Raw genomic sequence first — 19,365 nt, 5'->3', positions numbered from 1 at the left:
GACTAGCCCTGGCTCTCTATAGCAACTCAAGTGTCAGTAATTTTGGAGGTATCTGGAAAAAGCATTGCTGTTGTGGACACAGAGTCACCCAAAGACCTGGGCAATGAAAGAATACGCTGCTGCTCTAGACTCTGATCGCATCTCTTTATTGGCACCCGCAACCAACGGCCTGGCCTGCTCACTACTCCTTCACACGTTGTTTGGGTTGTAACACAGCATGTTCAGCTTGATGTTCTCATCCCAGTGGCGGAGCAGCAGGAAGAGTTGACGTGCTGCCCCTTTGAGAGCGGCGACATCCACACCTTCTGGCAGCTGCTGTGCCCGCAGCCAGGAATCTGCCTTGGCTGCCAGCAACTCCCACTCCACAAAGAACCCGGCACAGCGGTGCTCCAGCCAGGCCAAAGCCACAGCTGTGGCCCAGCTCATGCTCTCCAGGTCCCCTTCCTCTGCATCTGGGCACATCTCCTGCAGGCTGATGCTCACTTCAGAGGCATCCGGCGAATGGTCGCAGGCGTCGGTCTCGGAGCCACGCCCGCTGTCTGCCTGTGCCCACACGGCAGCGCTCGGCACATCTGAGCAGGTGCTGTGTGAGTGTGGCGATCCTGGCTCCACCGCTCCCTCCTTGCTCGTTCCAACTACTTCACCGCCATCCGGGGAAGGCTGGTTTGCTGTTAGCCTTGGGCTGGCCTTGGCTATGAGTGCCCAAGGGGAGGTGCTGGAGGCAGGGCTGAGGCTGGCACGGTGGGAGGCGTAGGGAGAGGCCCGGCGCAAGCGGTCCAGTGGGATCTGAACGACCTCCGAGAAACAATCGGTCAGCTGGAACATGCCGGGGGCCTGCTGCAGCCGCACCTGTTGCAAGGGAGAAGTTGGATGTGCATTTAAGCCAACCTTCTGAGTCCCTTAACAGTTCAGTGGGAAGTGCTTCTGTGCAAGTTCAAAGCTGTTTTGCAACTCCCTTTCATTTGAGAAGGCTTGTGCAGCAGAGATTTTTATGGGTTGTGCCAAGGCTAGGGAATACTGCTGGACTACAGCTCCCATCATCCCTGATCATACACACTGCTGGCTGAGGGCGATGGGAATTGTAGTTGGGAACTACATACAGTGGTGCCCCGCAAGATGAATGCCTCGCAAGACGAAAAACCCGCTAGACGAAAGGGTTTTCCGTTTTTCGATGCGCTTCGCAAGACGAATTTCCCTATGGGCTTCCTTCGCAAGACGAAAACGTCTTGCAAGTCTTGCGATTTTTTTCGCTCCCCCCCTTTTTTCTAAGCCGCTAAGCTTTTAGCCGCTAAGCCTTTAATAGCCGCTAAGCCGCTAATAGGGTTGCTTCGCAAGACGAAAAAACCGCTAGACGAAGAGACTCACGGAACGGATTATTTTCGTCTTGCGAGGCACCACTGTACTCTTCTGGTTCATTCAGAACAGTCTTATTTGTTCTATAATAGCAATGATTTTATCTGTTATATAATTGCATATTAAACTGTTGAAACCTGCCCTGGGGCCTTATAGTGAAGGGCAGGGAAGAAACCTTATAAATATAATTAAAAGTCCAGCAGAAATCACATAAGATGGGCAACCAATGTGGGATAAAACGATGCTGCAGTGATCTAGGCAGTGGGAATGGAGAGGGGAAGAGAGGCTTACCAGTGGGAGATAGTCCTGAATGGCACTGTCACAAGAGGAGAGTTCGCTTTCAGGGGTCAGACACTGGGGACGCAGTGCCAGGCCTTGACCCCGTCGCCGGCTGATGCTGAATCTGCAGAGACCAGAGTCACCCAGGTGAAATGTCATGTGATGTCACCAGTTTGTTCGATCAGGCTAGGGACTCTTATAGTGCAGCCTTCTGTTTCTTACAGTGGCCAAGCAAAGCTGGATGGGCCAAGCAAAGCATGAAAACAACCCTGTTCCCCAGCATCTGGTATACTGCCTCCATTCATAGGGGTAGTTCTCAATGGCTCTTAACCTTGATAAGACTGGGTCCTGCATGCACTGAGAAAGATGGACTGCAGGCCAGCTTCCTCTAGCCCATGCCAGGTTAACTGAAGCAGAGTACTTTTAGGTGGAGCCTTCCACCCTCCCGTGTGGGGCTCTATATATAATGGAGGTGCTCAAGCATGTTTATATTAGCAGGTACAGGGTGGGTTGGAGGGTGTGGTTTTCCTCTCTAGGAAGGATTATCTTTTGAAGCTTTAACAGGCTTCAAAATGTGTTGTAAAACCCCAAATGCTGGGTGGAAGACAATAACATTACTCATAGAAAATAGAGCTTCAGCATCTCTGTTGCTCCACAAAGATCTAGTAGTGGAAGCAACTGTGTCTTCTGTCCTGATCCTTCCCTGCTCTTTCCACCTTATCGAAGACCACAAAACGCTCTGGACTGGGTCTTTCTCAGTTACGTATTTTGTACAGCACCTAGTATGTAGATGGTGCTAATATTTTAGACAATAAGGGAGAGTTTCCAGAGCTAACTCAGCTGGGAACTTGTAGAGAATACCTACAGTGAATTCTCTGTTGATCCTAAAAAAGATGATAAACTCTTAAGGATTACAATTGGTGTTGCATGATATTGCGAACACTCTCAGAATGGTTGGTCAAAAGAACGACTTTCCTGCAAAATAGCCTGTTGCATCTCCCAGCCTTAGAAGACTCACCTGGAGCCCACAAAGTTCTCCATTGATTTCTGGGAGCCCACAGAGACAGGAGAGGGGCTGGAATCGACACCTAGACCAGAAAGGAAGCAACTGGTTAGGAGCTGCAAAATAGCAAACAGAGATGGAGACCAGTCGTGCCCATGGGGACTGGTGGGGGTGGAAGGCATGGTGACTGAGAGAATGTGGAGCCACGGCCAATGCCAGGCAAAGCCAGCCAATTCTAGGTTTGTCCAAATCCTCCTCTGAGTTTTATTATGGCAACACTGACTCGAAGGAGGAAGAGCCAGTGCTCTAGACTGTAAGTCAGAAGTCAGGCAGGTGGGGACTGGTTGAGGGCAGGCTGAGGTTGGTGTGGCAGTGCCCCATTTGTTCTAGTAGACCAGCCTTCACTGACTGAGACCACACAGCTTTACTTCCACAGGGCTGGCTATGGTAGCTGCAGCTTTATTGGCAGGGCTGCATCTTAATGCCATTTGCTTAGGGTCTCCCAGTTGATGCACAGCAAAGCTCTTTATTCTCTCCCTATAGCAAAAGCAAAATAAGTTACAGAAGGAAAGCAAAAGTACACAGAGCACAAAACCCCACTTTTAGTGCTGTAGAACTTGATTTTGCCAATGTGGCGCAGTGGTTAGGGAGTTTGACTAGGACTTCGGAGATCAGGGTTCAAGTCCTCAGCCATGAAGCTCGTGGAGTGACCTTGGGCCAGTCACTATCTCTCAGCCTAACCTATCCCACAGGATTGCTGTAAGGATGAAATGGGGAAACACTTTGTGTGCTGCCTAGAGCTCCTAGAAGGGAAGGTGGGAGAGAAATGTTATAAATAAATAGGGGTAGAGTTTGTGGGCTCTTGCAGATGATGTGGGCTCTTGCGTTCATCCTTTCTCTCCTGCAGATTAAATTATATCTGGTCTTCTGATTTCTGAGCAGAGCAGTTATATGACAAGGAGTACTTGTCTTGCATTTGTCCTGATTTGCTTGTGAAGCATTTATATATCTTCCGGTTAGGCATTAGTTCATCCCACACTTTTCAATGCATTTCTCCACTTTCCAAACTGCATAAAAACTTGCTTTTTAAAAAGTGGATTTGTTGCACTAGGGTGATAGAGCCCTTTAAACCACTTTAATTGCACAAACCTAAGTTTGTGGTGTGTGCTTGATAGATTTAGGCACCCTAAATCTATTAAAGCAGGCATCCCCAACCTTCAGCTCTCCAGATGTTTTGGACTACAATTCCCATCATCCCTGACCATTGGTCCTGTTAGCTAGGGATCATGGGAGTTGTAGGCCAAAACATCTGGAGGGCCAAAGGTTGGGGATGCCTGTATTAAAGCACATGGTTTCATGCAGCCTCTCCAGATCCTTCACACCCTCCAAACTCTGCTGTAAGACTTACCATCATGACAGTTCTGCTTTTCTTGGTTGACAGAAGTGACACTAACAGGAAAAGAAGGAATCTCTTCTCGTTCTAGGAAGTAAAGAAAATTCCTGACATCAGACTAACAACTGATACAACCTGCAGAGAACTGGAGGGAAGTCGGGGGCATTCAATCTATTATTTTGTTAGCTGGCTATTTTATCCATTTATATATTGCTTCATTGTAATAAAACCTCTAAGTGGTTTACAAGAAACAACAACAGTATCTAACTAGTTAATGGCAGCTGTACAAAATCAAAGCAGACTCCCACAGAATATAAGGACAGAAAGAAACTGATACGAATCAGAAGCTGAAATTGGGTTGCTCAAAGCTCATGCTGATCCAAAAGAGCAGGGGTGGGGAACTTCCAGCTTAACAAGGCCTGCCAGACCTCTCCATGTGGCCCAAGAGAATATTTTGGCTAAACCATGCCCACCGGTGCGGAACTTTGCAAGTCCTGGGAATCAGCTGCAAAAGCAGGTTACCTGATGTCACTGGTGCCATTATACCTAAGAGGAAGACTTCTGGTCTTTTGTTAAACATTATCTTGAACAATTTTTTAAATTCATTATATATGAGGTCCCAAAAGTTTTTTATTTTCTTGCAACTCCACCACTTGTCAAACTTGGCCCACAGCGGATAGGGGAGGCCCACCAGCCATATTCAACTTGTGGATAGTTAGAAAGACAGAGCCGAAATTTAGAGTTGAAATAGTTGCAGTGATATGGGCAGATGTAAAGCAGCAAGCTGGGAGAAGACAGAGAAGCAGAGCAATGTTGGATGTCTGTTTGAATCCAGGGCTGTGGCTGTGGGAGTAGAAAGACACTTTTGGGGTGCTAATGCTGTGAACTCCTCCATCGTAGGCTCAGGTTGTATATATGTGTAAATAAACCACATATCCTAAAGACACCACAGTCTTTGCTGTGCTTCATTCCCAAAGGAAACACAAACCCTGGGCAAGCACCTGGAACCCCTGAAATCTTGCACTGCTCGGAGACTGGAGTGCAAAATATTTTTGGGCCCTATTCTTTTGGTTTAATTTGTTTTAAACTGATTTTAATGTTGTATCTTTAAATTGCTATAACCTGACCCAGGTGGTGGAAGGAGGGTAAGAAATTGAATAATAGTACTACTACTAATAATAGCACTAAATTCCTCGATTTGTATTTGTTTCTCTGCTTCTTCTCCATCTACTGCCTCCCGGGGGTCCTTGTGTCATGTAGATAAAGGGCTCCTTAGACAGGTGAAGTGACACTAGTACCTGCAGAAACAGGAGCATCATCCAGGTCCTCTGAGTCCTGCCTCCGCCCCAGACCTGCTGAGCAACTGTGCTGATGTCGGCTGCCAGAATAGGATCCTTGCTGGTGGCTGAAGAGGCCCACTGGAAGAAAGCATATTTCACTGGGGTGTTTAGAGATAGTTGTGGGGCCAGCACTGTGTATATTCAGTTGCAGAACAATCTCTTTTCCTCTGCATGGATTTTATTGAGCTAATAATAAATACAGCCTACATTGTGCAGACAGGTATATTCCTGGCTGCCACTGGAAAATATCCCCTCACTCAGCAGCTAGTTCAAGTTGATGCAGTCATCTGCAGCAGGAAAACATGCCACCCTAGATACCTGATGAAACCTGGAATGTTCCAAAATTGTATGGTGGAAATGTCTGTAAATATTTGGGCTGCTTTCAGAAGTTTGCTAACAAAAGATGCTGGTGAAAGCAGCCAGTTTTGTTCTGCAATCCTGCAGCGGAATCTAATTGCTGCTCACTATCATTCCTTCTCAATCCTGATATGTTTAAACAGGCAGGTTAGAGGCTGTAAGCAGCTGGACTCCTGTCTCTTCCAAGGGAAAACAAATGAATAATAATAATAATAATAATAATAATAATAATAATAATAATAATAATAATTTATTATTTGTACCCCGCCCATCTGGCTGGGTTTCCCCAGCCACTCTGGGCGGCTTCCATAGAAACCAAAAAAAACACTAAAATATCATACATTAAAAACTTCCCTGAACAGGGCTGCCTTAAGATGTCTTCTGAATGTCAGGTAGTTGTTTATCGTTTTGACATCTGATGGGAGGGCGTTCCACAGGGCGGGCGCCACTACCGAAAAGGCCCTCTGCCTGGTTCCCTGTAGCTTTGCTTCTCGCAATGAGGGAACCGCCAGAAGGCCCTCGGCGCTGGACCTCAGCAGAACGATGGGGGTGGAGACGCTCCTTCAGGTATACTGGGCCGAGGCCGTTTAGGGCTTTAAAGGTCAACACCAGCACTTTGAATTGTGCTCGGAAACGTACTGGGAGCCAATGTAGGTCTTTCAAGACCGGTGTTATGTGGTCTCGGCGGCTGCCCCCAGTCACCAGTCTAGCTGCCGCATTCTGGATTAGCTGTAGTTTCCGAGTCACCTTCAAAGGTAGCCCCACGTAGAGCGCATTGCAGTAGTCCAAGCAGGAGATAACTAGAGCATGCACCACTCTGGCGAGACAGTCCACGGGCAGGTAGGGTCTCAGCCTGCGTACCAGATGGAGTTGGTAGACAGCTGCCCTGGATACAGAATTAACCTGCGCCTCCATGGACAGCTGTGAGTCCAAAATGACTCCCAGGCTACGCACCTGGTCCTTCAGGGGCACAGTTACCCCATTCAGGACCAGGGAGTCCTCCACACCAGCCCGCCCCCTGTCCCCCAAGAACAGTACTTCTGTCTTGTCAGGATTCAACTTCAATCCATTAGCCGCCATCCATCCTCCAACCGCCTCCAGGCACTCACACAGGACCTTCACCGCCTTCACTGGTTCTGATTTGAAAGACAGGCTGCTCCAGATTTTGAGCACTTCAGGAAGGAACAGTGGAAGAACATGATTGTGCAATCTGTTGGACAACTGAATTTTTTAAAAAAGTTTCTAGCTCTCATGATAGAATTTTTTCTCAAAACTAGATCCCTGGTGAATCCTGGGGATTCAAATTCTGACCTAAGAAGCAGAGCTCTGCACATGCACTCCAAGCAGCCCTACCTGTGCTTCGAACCTCAAGGGCAGAGGGCAAGATCTCCTGGGTGGAAGCATCAACAGGCACCACAGAGGTATATATTGAAGGTGTGTTGCAAGCTTTGCTGGACTGGACAGCCTTAATGCGGAATCTTCGTGAGAAACCTTTGGAGGGGCAGAATCACAGGGCTGGTTACAGTGAAGAGGGATGGGGGATTTGGGATACAGGATAGGCAAAGTTATGTATGCTTGTCTTTAAGCAAGTCCATATTCTTTGTGGCTTCAGAAATGAGCTTTGCAACAAGACCCAAGCCCACATTTAATAATCCGATTAATATTCATCATCTGTTTAAGTAGTCAAATTTGAGGCAGAATGGGCAAGTGAAGGGAAGGGCAGGCTTACCATGTTCAATCTCAGCTTCCCTTTGAGACACATTCTCATTATCCCGGATGACGGAGCCAGCAGTCAAGTGGTGAAGCAGTTTGTCCCAGCCCTTACTCTGCTGCTGCCACTGAGAAGGCTCCTCCTTAGCCTGGCTGTCTTTGGCAAGAAGCAGGGAATCCAGGGCAGCTGTCACTTCCCAAGAGACCGGTTTTCCCGCACTGAGTCCATGGATCACAACTTGGCACCGGAGAGGCGGCCAGGCGCTGCTGTCACACTCTCCTCGTTCAGTTGCTGGTGATGGGCTGAAAAGGTATGGGGGTTCCAATAGCGTGTCCCAGTCTAGGTGGGCTGGTGACAGTAGGTTGCCTAGGAGAGAGCAAGGCATGGGAATGCACACACGAGGCTCATCAGGTTTTGCAACAGGATAGAGTCTCCCGCAGACAGACATCTCTGGAAGCTCACAAGCACCCAGTTAGGAGTGTACACATCCCCAAGTTTGGCACTCAGAGACTTTCACTTGCCCTGCTGCTTTCCCCCTGGGGAAACCCAATCTTCACTGATGAATTGGAGCAAATGATGTCAATCAGGTTTTCTCCAGATTGACGTTTGCTGTGATTTGGCACTGAAGATTGGGTTTCTGGGGGAAAGTGATGGGGCAAAGGGAAAACTGCTCAGACCACCTCAATCCCTCAAAAGGGGAAAACCACCTCAATCCCTGTTTTCTAGGCATGGGACAAGTGTGGAAGAGCCTTTAGATTCCACAATAGCTGGTATGACAGGAACCTTTGCAAGTGAAGGATCCAAGAGTGCCTTCAACGGTTATTTACAGCAGGGATGGGGCCCTTCAGATGTTGCTGGACACCAACTCCCATCAGCCCCAACCAGCATAGCCAAAGGCCGGGGTGATGGGAGTTAGAGTCCAAGAGCATCCAAAGGGTTGCAGGGTCCCCATCCATGGATTATAGCAAGGCAGTTGCTTGCAGACTGAGCATGAGGCATTTGCAACCATATGGGACTCTGCTTCAATGATGGGAAGGTTTTAGTAGCTAATCTCTGGTCCCAAAGTCAGCAGGAAAGGTGCCTTTCCCCCTGCCAACAGAAATGGCATCTGAGCCTGCCAGGACTAGTCTGGCACCTACTGGCTCCAAATCCTGCAAAGTAGTCTCCCCAGACTTGGAAGGCTTACAATCTGACCATAATCCCCTTCCTGATAGACGAGGCCTGCAGTCTTCGCTCTTCTGGACAGCCATCTGCACTCTACACAATACTGGCCAACTCAGTTCCTAGTCACAAAAACCTTGACATTCAGTTTGTTCTGATAAAAAAATTCCTTCCAGTAGCACCTTGAAGACCAACTAAGTTAGTTCTTGGTATGAGCTTTCGTGTGCATGCACACTTCTTCAGATACCACTTCTTCAGATACCAGTTTGTTCTGAGACAGGCTTTGGGCTTGCCCTGGCCCAGGTAACTCCCCAGTCAAAGGTAGGTATGGAGGGAAAAATTGAGCAACATCGTTCACCACAAAAACAAACAAACCACTCTACAGATGGACGAGAGCTTCTTCTAAGTCCTGCCAAGTCTTGGAGCAGGGAGGGGATGATACAGATATATCAAGGCGGGTTTCAGGCAGAGGACATCCCCAGCTCTACCTGGTGATGTTATGGGGTTGAACCTGGGACCTTCTGTCACTGAGCTACAGTGCAGAACTGGAGTGGGGGATAAACTAACAGGAATGTTATTTGCACAAGACTTAAGTGGGAAGAATAACAGACACCAAGATGCCACCCCCTGCAGATGGCCCACATGCAAGTCTCAGCCACTCTTGCTTTCTCTCGTCTTGCGTGGGGCTTCTTGCCCCCTCTGCTCTCCCAACAGGAGACTTCCACGTTCTTCTTCCCCACCACTCACTGGAATCAGCAATGCTTCTGCGCATCTTCTGCAACTCCGGCCCAATCTCATCCAGTTTCCCTTCCAGGGAACGGTTCCGCTTCTGGGACACCTTCTCTAGGGCTCGGCGCAGCCGATGGGCATCCAGCTCACCATGTGGGGAAGAGAAGCTACGTCCAGACAGAGCAGCTCGGGCCAAGGCCTTCTTCCTTCGCACCAGCTCCTCGGAGCTCAGGGCCGCAGACACCTTAAGAGGGCGAGAAGGTCAATGCTGGGAAAACTCTAAGGAAGCATGTCAAAGATCACTGTAAGAAAGCAAATGCCCTTCCCTTGTGCAGATCTAATGCCGGGCCTACTGCATCTCTACACCTGAGGAATAGTCTTCCGTTCTCTCCCTCTCACACACAAAGCTCTTCCAAACAACCAGTTTATGGAACATTCATCCTCATTTTCTTGCAAGGCAGTTTGAAAACATGGGCTATTGAATAAGCATTCATTCTGATTTGTCTGCAGGCAGGTGAGACAACATTGCATCAAGGAAGTGTTACTCCAGCCTTTCAATTTCACGTTGCCATTACTTTCCTTATCACAAAAAGTCTGTGTGCGTTTTTGGCGGGGGGAGAGGGGGGAGTGGGTTTGTTGCACAAGAGCTCCCAATCAATTATAATTGCACAACCGGAATGTGTCAATATATGGTTGAATCCCACCTGAAAATAGCAACAGTCTGGAAGGACCCATAATTATGAAGGACTTTTCAAATTACACCAAAGGATACTCAGAAAGGCTGAGACCTTGGTTCTGGGGTTTTATCATGGGAGGCCTAAGTTGTCCAGTGCAGATTCGACACTTACATTACAAAGCCAACTGAATTTACGTAAGAACATAAGAAGAACCTGGCCCATCGAGTCCAGCATCTTGTTCTTGCAGTGGCCAACCAGATGCCCCTAGGAATCCCACAAGCAGAAACGCACTCTCCCCTTCCTGTGGTTTCCAGCAACTGGTATTCAGAAGAATGGGTGTGTCAAAAAGACTCAGTTCTGGCCAACTCAGTTCCTAGTCACAAAAACCTTGACATTCAGTTTGTTCTGAGACAGGCTTTGGGCTTGCCCTGGCCCAGGTTGTTTTCTGCTGCTCCAGAGAAGCGGACACGGAGCAATGGATCCAAACTACAAGAAAGAAGATTCCACCTAAACATTAGGAAGAACTTCCTGAGAGTAAGAGCTGTTCGACAGTGGAATTTGCTGCCAAGGAGTGTGGTGGAGTCTCCTACTTTGGAGGTCTTTAAGCAGAGGCTTGACAACCATATGTCAGGAGTGCTCTGATGGTGTTTCCTGCTTGGCAGGGGGTTGGACTCGATGGCCCTTGTGGTCTCTTCCAACTCTATGATTCTATGATTCTATGACTCATGTCTGAAAATATTTGTGAATTTGTTTTGTGTTAAAAGGCTGCAGAATAGCCTTTAAACTAACCCCTGGGGGAAAGGGGAAAGGAACTGGGAGGGTGTCTGGGTCAGAACGACTCGTTGTTTCAATTGACTGGGAGCCTTTCTAAAGAGGTGGCAAAAATGCTATAAATAAGCTAATAGAGGATGAGGGTGAAAATGTTTCTGACCACCCAGCTGGGAATACCTCCACCTAAAAATAGGAAGAATGGGAAATCTCCCTTTACATTTCCAATAGAAGATTTGATCCTAGAAAAAAAGACCCAAAGTAGTATAAAGCAGCAGGCATCTTTCAAAGCCTGCTGGGTGCTGTGGAGTGGAGGGGATCTGAAATGCCTCACCTTAGGAGGAGCAGTGCCAAATGGAGCCTGGGAGACGGGGGCAGACTTGGTGGAGGAATTGCACAGGGAGACACTCTTCTGGCCTTGCTGTGAGCTGCCTTCGAGAGCCTGGGCTAAGGACCCTCCCTCTGGAGGGACATCTCTGGAGCCCGTGGACTCACTGCTGGTGGAACTGTGGGAGAGCAAGCCGTGGCTGTGGTCGGTGCTGACTGAGCAGTGAGTGAGCACATACTGTTCCTTGATGTAGGAGGGCTGGTAAATCCGCTTCCAGATGTCTCCTCCGGACACAGGATCCCCACCTGCCAGGGAGAAGAACGCAGAGGCACTGGCATGGAGAGCTCCATAATATACAGAGGCACAATTATTATTGTTGCTGATTACATTTGCATACTGCTCCTCATTCGCAGATCGCAGGGTGGTTCACACCATAAAATCACAGTATACAAACCACAAAATACATAGTAAAAATAAGAACAAACCAATAACTCCCCTCTCTAACAACACATTTAAATGGGCATCGAATGTCAATTGGCCAAAGGCCTGGTTGAAAAGGGAAATTTTACCCTGGCATCCACTGGAGATGCCAAAGAGTGAACCTGGGACCTCCTACATGCAAAGCAGTGCTGTGGCAAAGAGCTCTGGCCTCTCATCACTCCTCAACTGACCTCCGCCATTCAAAAAGGAACAGTGGTCAGGGCCAGTCAGGGCTGATAGGGTGGAAGGGAGCAAGTCCAACAGTAGGCAGAGACACAGCCAGGACAGGTGGAGCCAACTCTATTTTATTTCCACTTTCCCACCACTGTCTTCCCAGCTGAGTTCTACGAGGGTCAAACTGAGACTAAGGGGGAGGAAGCAGACACCCAGGACTGGTTACGTGTAAAAAAGCCAGTGGGATTGGAGGAATCAAGACGCAGGTCACACCCACAGCACACATTTAAAGCACCTTCAAGTACATGGCTTCCATCACAGAATTCTGGGGATGTAGTTTAGCCTCACAGAGCTATAGGTCTCCGCACCCTTAACAAACTACAGTTCCCAGGATTCTTTGCAGGAAGCCATGTGCTTTAAATGTACGTTGTAGATGTGACCTCAGGTTGTTGGGGCTGAAGTGTAGAGTGCCCTATTCCCCCCTGTGGACCAGACTGCAGAGAATGGGAGGAGCGGATCACTGCTTAGTGGGTCTGGAGCAAAGATTGTTGCTCCATTCCCAGACAGTCCTAGAGGAAAGAACTGAAAACAAACGCCATCCCACAAAGTTCTACTTACTTTTCATAGACTCCTCAGTGCCCGCAGCAGAAAACTCCAGAGATATCTCACGGGAAATTTCATGAAGGGCTCGGCAAATTTCTTGACTCTCCCCGGCTGGGTGTGGATGGGCTCCTTCCAAACCAGTTGCCTCCTCCTGGGACTGGAACACTGAACCTGCAGAGCCCCTAGATAGACTCCGGCACAACGGATCTCTGCCCTAGGGAAATAAGGCAGTCAAACTTTAAGGCGAGTAGATGACTGAAGGCATATTTTAAAAGGCTCTGCTCTGAGGGGAATGAAGGAAACAAGGCAAAAAGGCACCTTCCCCAGGCAAGGCTTTCTGCAAGTGGCTACTGGAGCCAGGCACAAAATAAACGCAGGTCCTGTTTCCCACAGCAGGGGGAGCCACACTTTTTCGGACAGGGCTGGAGAATGTTTTTCAGCCTGAGAGCCATATTCCCTGGGTGTTAATACATCACAGCCAGGCAAAATACCCTCTCAAGAGGGTATGCAGCAGGGCCTGGGGAGAGTCCCAAGCGCCAGATAAAAGGCCTGCCAGGCCACATTCCGCCCCCAAGCCCAAGTTTTAAGGGAATGGGTGCTCAACTGTTGCCTTCTTGTCCCGGAAACTGGCAATGTGGTAAAGAGTGCAGTAGCTGATGAGCCGGTCTCCTGGATACAGGGCTGCGATCTCATTGGGCGATAGCAGGGCCTCCATGGTGTCTGGCACATACCAGTCTATCGTGATGTCACTCACAGCCGGCTCAATTGCTTTTTTCAAAGACTTTATCAGCTGGAGAAAAAACCAGAGATATTCAGCAGCACTCGCATCTCTAACAGCTAGTTGCCATATTCTAAGGACAGATGAGAAATTTGATCAAGTTTGTATTTAAAGGCCAATCTATCAAATTTGTACTTTCCAGAACAATACGCAAACTGAAACAGCCATCCTTCGACATGTGCACTTATCTGAACTTTGCAATGCAGTTCTTCCACCAACCAGTATTTACCAAGCTGCAAATGTTAGGAGAAAGTGTGCATAAAAAGATATTGGTGAATATAACGTACAATAATGTATTGTATGAGGAGAAATTACTTGCAGAAATAAGTGCAGGAGTCAAGACTGCACATAAAAAAGGTGTTTATCAGGAGAAATTCACACAAAACAGGGATGAATTTTCAAGAGGGTTTTTTAAAATAAATAAATAAATTAAAAAGTCTGGAAATTTCTGCAGAAATGTGAAGACTGGAAAAACAAGGAAGTGAAAGAACAGAGAGTGACAGACCCTCCATCCCTACCTCCTTGAGCCTCTTTCAGGTGGCAATATCCTGAAAGATGGCTTGGCTGCCAACACTGTCTCTGCATGGATTCTTGAACAGAAGGATGATAATACTACACTGCTGTCTGGATCCTTCATAGCTGACGCACGCCTGTGTTAAATTGTGATTGTACTAGTGTGGACATGGCACATAACTACTGAGCACAGGTGACCACCCAAGTCAAAAATACCAACAATGAAGCAAGACAGCACGTACCTTGGGCTGCAGCCTTTCACTTGGGCTTAGGAATTCAGCCCGACCTCTGCTCACCTTTGCCAGTCCGCGCAGGAGCCTACGGCAGGCACCAGAACCCAGGCCAAAGGTAAAACACCTGTGGGAAAGAAGTCCTTGAACCTCAGACCACCCAGCCTGTTCCACACTCTTATTAGGGTGTGCACCGCCAAGCCATTGCAAGCGCTCTGAGCTCAGCAGACTGCACTGAAGTCTTCATCTCATTCATACTTTTTTAAAGCACATTACTTCCCATAAAGTATCGTGGGAATTGCAGTTTGTTATGGATTCTGGAAACTGTAGCTCTGAGTCGTAAACTACAGTTCCCATGATTCTTTGGGGGAAAGTCATGTGCTTTAAATGTATGGTGTGTGTGCGCAGCCTGTGTAAGAGGTTTGGCTGCTAGAGAGCCAAGGCTGAGAGGCAGAGGCTTGCTTAGGGTCACCCAGATAATTAATGGCTGGGAAGCAATTTGAACACACAAATCCAGTTATGACTACAAGTGTAAATACATTTGCAACATCCTAACATCAATGGGGGTGGCCTGGAAGTGCCCTCTACTGCATTCAGTACAAACACACCTTTCTTCTGTACCAGACTGAGTTTGGCAAATGATTCTGCAAGTTTACAGTGCAAATTCAGTGTGTGATAGGGAAACACTGGCTGTAGAGGGTGCTTATTGGCTAGTTCTCATAATAGATGGCTGACCAGGGCTGGTTATAGGGAGCAGATGGCTCCCTTAGTAGAACATCTTCACTGGCTACCCGTCTGTTTCTGGGCACAATTCAAAGTGCTGCTTATGACATACACGTAGGTACTTTTTTATAGTCAAACCTAACTATGCATATCTATGCTGGTTAGCAATCAATCCTAGTTTGGGGAACGCCCCCTACAATGATAGATTCGAGCTAACTCTACTGTACACACATTTTAAAGAGCTTTTAGGGGCAGAAGCTCTAGGTCCTCAATAGCTGCATGGCAGGCAGAAATCAACAGGTGAAACCATAACGGAGGAGCAATCGGCTAGCGTGCATAGAAGTTAACAGCATGAGCAGGAAAGGATAGGAATATGGATCAATGTTATAGTGTTGCTGCAAAGATTACTGAAATAATGTATGTGAAGTTCTTTGAATGCTTGAAAGTGCTATTTAAATGCTAAGTAATATTGATTATTGCAAATCATGAGGCTATTAGTGGCACAGAGCTTCTGTACATAATAAAGACCGACCCAGATCCAGCTCTCTTTATTTAGTGGATGATACTGCCTCTCCACTTTTCAACATACAGCAGAGTGCTTTACTCTATCCAGGTCTCTTGCACACCAAGGTAGAATTGGAGATCTATGAAAGGCCAGTTCACCCCACTCCATACCTGACACTGCTCGCGTGTCTCCTGACCAGCTCGATGACCTTGCCTGTGTTTCCAACACTGGCATCCGTAAATATAAAGAGCTGCCGAGGATACCCACGGTGAAGAGGGAGCCCCAAGATCCAGGTCAGAGCAGCCAGGAGGTTGGCTCCACCCATGTCAGACCGCAGCTTCTGAATGTATTCACAGGCCAGCCTGAGGGTTTCCTGTACACGGGAGAGATGAGTGTATTATGGAGACAGCAAATAGACTGAGCCAGACTTCTTGCCATAAAGCAAGCTCTCCACCACCCCAGAACATTACGACTTCTGCCTCTGTGGCTCACTGACTCTAATTCTGCATTCCAGAAAGTGAGATCCTGTGGCCTGAACATGTTGTGGAAATAGTGTGCCAATCAACTCCTGCTACTTACATGCATGAAGGATAAGGGACTATAAGGCACAGTACTGATGACAACTAGAAGTCCTTGCTTACTTGCTGCCTGTCTTCTGACATTTTGTCAGGCATTTTCTAAACATATGCAAGTTTCTCTCCATATGCAAGTTCTTCTCCATAGCCGTAAACCTATTTTAAAAACTAGCCAAATCTCCCAGGAAAACGATGTCAAATTTTGCTTTTGTGAACCCTGTTGATCTCTCTGCACCCTGCACTCCAACCATAAAACCAATGGCATTTTCAGTTGCCATGAATCCAGAATGCCCTTCCCAGGGAAGCTTGCATGGCACCCCGTCTGATATCTTTGGGCACCAGGCTTTTTATTTGCTTAAGCCTTTCAGCACGTCAGCTACCTGGTTTCAATCTGTGTACTTTTATTGCGTCTGTTGATTTTTACTGTTTTATTGCCCTGCTGAATTATTTTATATAATTATGAACGTTATCATTTTATTAATTTTTTAGCTGTTCTGAGAATTGCCATCTAAAAAATACTGTGTGTTTTATTCAACAAATAATCCACTGATCTCGTTTGTCCCTTTCTAAGCCATGCTCCTGGACATACCAAGGAGGAATCTGGGAACTTTTTTGGATAAAACTTGTACTCTACCATTGAGTTACAGCCCTCCCTAATCTTCTTGCCTTCCTGTTTGTGAGTCAGACAGACACACAATTCTGGGAGTCGTAAGTACAGCGATATTAATTCTGCAATTTCACAATCATGCTTAACAAGCTGGCATTTGAAATTGGGGGTGGGCAGAATTCAGCTTCCTGAAAAGATGTGGCCCCTTAAATAAATTTAATGTGGCATAAGGTTTTGTGGACTTCATCTCGGCCTCGGTCCAGTATACCTGAAGGAGCGTCTCCACCTCTATCGTTCTACCCGGACACTGAGGTCCAGCTCCAAGGGCCTTCTGGCAGTTCCCTCACTGCGAGAAGCCAAGTTACAGGGAACCAGGCAGAGGGCCTTCTCGGTAGTGGCGCCCTCCCTGTGGAACACCCTCCCACCAGATGTCAAAGAGAACAACAACTACCTGACTTTTAGAAGACATCTGAAGGCAGCCCTGTTTAGGGAAGCTTTTAATGTTTGATGTATCATAGTATTTTAATATTCTTTTGGAAGCCGCCCAGAGTGGCTGGGGAAACCCAGCCAGATGGGCGGGGTATAAATAATAAATTATTATTATTATTATTATCATCTGCTTTAAAAAGGAAAAAAGCCTCTAGCATTTATGGTTGGGAAGACAAATCTGAAAATATGTATGAAATGACTGGTATCATCTCATAAGTGGAGGGGTGAGATGCAAGGGAGGATTTCAAGTGAATATGGGACAGATCCTCAGAACCTGCACAGCTGCTGGACTCTGGCCAACCCAGAATAAACTGGACATAAAAAGCCAGCATAGCAAGTCTGCATGCTTTGCGTAACATACACAGATCACTGAACTCAACTTCTCTTGGCACAGAATTTGGGTCACCTGAGCACAGCAGTTTTATCACAAGGACTGAAGATGACGCAACATGTTCCTCCAAGCACAGAATCAACCCAGCAACCTTCATCTTAAGTAATGGCACACAGGTCAAACGTCTTCAGTCCACTAAAGGTTGCATCTCTTCCAACAAAAGTTAATATTCTGGATTTAAGGTGATTCAGATGGAGGTCCTGTATTGCATATAGGCTGCTCAGGTGTGATTTTGGTCTGTTTTGGACACATTCTCCCTTTATAGTCATGGCTACTCATTGCTATTCTGCAATGCCATCCACAGCAGTGGGTGGAGCTTGGTGGAATTTTTTGGAGGTGGTTTTATTTGTTTGTTCATCCATTCAATCATTCCTCCCTTCTTCTACTACCTTCTTATGTTCTAGAAATGCATATAGGTACTTCTGTACTTGGGCATGCAAACCTTTTGTTTTTCTTTGGGGGGGGGGGAATCCCAGGAAGTGAGCAAGACTGCAAAAACAATGGATCAAGGATTGTCCCTATTTGAACAGTTTTATTTTATTACTATCAATCTGAACAGTCATCAGTTGAGTGTACATTGTTTCTTACATTTTGTGTGCTTGAAACGTCACAACACCTTCCTTCCCTTCCTTGTAGTGCCATCATTGCTTTCCCCACCCCACCCTTGGTATGTTATTATATTCCTTTTCATTATATTCATGTAGGGATTTCCCGTCCTACATTTTCACTATTCATGATTAACTGGGAAAAATTCAATTAAAAAAATAAATGTTAGAATGATAATGACAACTCATGGCACCATCCCTGCACAATCACAGAGTTCTTGTCGGATCCAGTTAATTGCCAGTTAATAGCTTTGGGGTCAGAGGGGTGGACAAGAAGCCGCAATGGTCAGAATACTCACGCTATTGCAGGGCTTGCTGGTGGTGAAGACCGGCTTGATGCTGGAGCCAAAACCAGCCACATTCAACAAGGTGCTGGGAGGAAGGCTCTTCACAGCCACCAACAGAGCATCCTGGGCAGAGAGAGAGAGAGAATGAGGTGTCCATCCATATTTACCCTTTGCCCTGCTTCTTTCCCCAAGAAAACACTCTCATTAATACTGAATCAGAAGAAATGGCAATGGGAGGTCCAGAGGGTGGCAAAATGAGAACACAATTTTTCTGTGGTGGCTCCCCATTTGTGGATTGGTATCCCCATGGAGGCACATCTGGCACCTTCATTACATATTGTTATGTGCCAGGCAAAAACATTCTGCATTTAAGGAGGCACGATGGAATGGAGTTTCAATAAGTGCAGAGAGTCATTCTTTCTTGGCAGCAAAGAGAACACAACACTCAATTAAATGTTCTATTCTTATTTTCCTACAAGTGTAGTTCAAGTTTGCTTGGGACACAGACCAGTCTTGGGGTAGTTAGTGGGAATTTTGCTGGGGAGAGGAAAAACTTGGAGGACCTTGGAGCTGTGTTTGGTTGGAGCAGCACTGTTGGTTAGAGTTGTCTGCCTTGGCATCTTAATTATAGTACTTAACATTTCTGGATTGTTGTGTCTTGAACAGCATCTCCTAATTAACATTCATTATCATCTTTGTGAAAGCTCCATAAGAAAACCGAACAACATTATACAAAGTATGCAGGTTATATTGAATATATTAGCAGTAGGGAATGCTTTTGTGGGAGAAGTGTTGGAGCTTGTGGCAAGCTTGCTGTCAATCAGGGCTCAAAATGCACTTTTAATGAGTTTCTGTGTGAGAGGTTGGCTGTATGCACTGATGTTAACATTGTCTAATCCACTTTTGGAAGGTTTTTGTGGTGTCCAAAATTTACAGCAAATGTTCATGGCAAACTGGTTTGCAACAGACACACAAAGAAGGGCCTCAGATGGTGATTGCAGGGTCCAGGTTGGTTCATATCCCACACTTTCTTCATCCATAATGCAAAAAGTCTCATCTTTGGGGAAGCAGGTTTGTTGTGCAAGACCTCACAATCAACTATAACTGTGCAACCTGAATTTGCCGGATTGTGACCAAATCCTACCCAAAAACAGTATCAGTCTGGAAGCATCCTTAGCAAGAGGACAAGCCTTTCCTTGATCAGGCTACACTAACAGGAAGGAATAAAATCTGAGTCCTGCGAGGAATTCTGAGCATCTTCCCATTAAAGCTGGGAAAACATACATTGTTAAGGATGCCCCAGAGA

The 19,365-nt window shown here is 46.8% G+C and overlaps 1 protein-coding gene across 7 annotated transcripts in view; it reads right to left on the bottom strand.

Moving 5' to 3' along the window:
• Positions 1 to 130: 130 nt before the first annotated feature.
• Positions 131 to 19,365, bottom strand: part of VWA5B2 (von Willebrand factor A domain containing 5B2) — a 107,593-nt gene continuing 88,358 nt past the window's right edge. For 6 of the 7 annotated variants that reach the window (XM_081189967.1, XM_081189964.1, XM_081189963.1 and 3 more), the window contains 14 exons: positions 18,072 to 18,182; positions 15,276 to 15,478; positions 13,890 to 14,004; positions 12,961 to 13,146; positions 12,372 to 12,570; positions 11,106 to 11,404; positions 9,345 to 9,570; positions 7,455 to 7,802; positions 7,079 to 7,216; positions 5,327 to 5,446; positions 4,044 to 4,115; positions 2,651 to 2,720; positions 1,645 to 1,756; positions 131 to 849 (listed from right to left, as the gene is read on the bottom strand). In XM_081189967.1, the coding sequence (XP_081046093.1) occupies positions 190 to 849; positions 1,645 to 1,756; positions 2,651 to 2,720; positions 4,044 to 4,115; positions 5,327 to 5,446; positions 7,079 to 7,216; positions 7,455 to 7,802; positions 9,345 to 9,570; positions 11,106 to 11,404; positions 12,372 to 12,570; positions 12,961 to 13,146; positions 13,890 to 14,004; positions 15,276 to 15,478; positions 18,072 to 18,182 (2,859 nt within the window). In that variant the 3' untranslated portion in view covers positions 131 to 189. The remainder of the gene's footprint in view (positions 850 to 1,644; positions 1,757 to 2,650; positions 2,721 to 4,043; positions 4,116 to 5,326; positions 5,447 to 7,078; positions 7,217 to 7,454; positions 7,803 to 9,344; positions 9,571 to 11,105; positions 11,405 to 12,371; positions 12,571 to 12,960; positions 13,147 to 13,889; positions 14,005 to 15,275; positions 15,479 to 18,071; positions 18,183 to 19,365) is intronic. The other variant, XM_081189969.1, reaches the window with a different exon arrangement.

The sequence above is a fragment of the Podarcis bocagei genome (assembly GCF_964188305.1).
Source record: "Podarcis bocagei genome assembly, chromosome: 4".
Classification (NCBI taxonomy): Eukaryota; Metazoa; Chordata; class Lepidosauria; order Squamata; family Lacertidae; genus Podarcis; species Podarcis bocagei.
The sequence above is the reverse complement of the archived record's forward strand: the minus strand, read 5'-3'. Positions and strand labels throughout refer to the sequence as shown.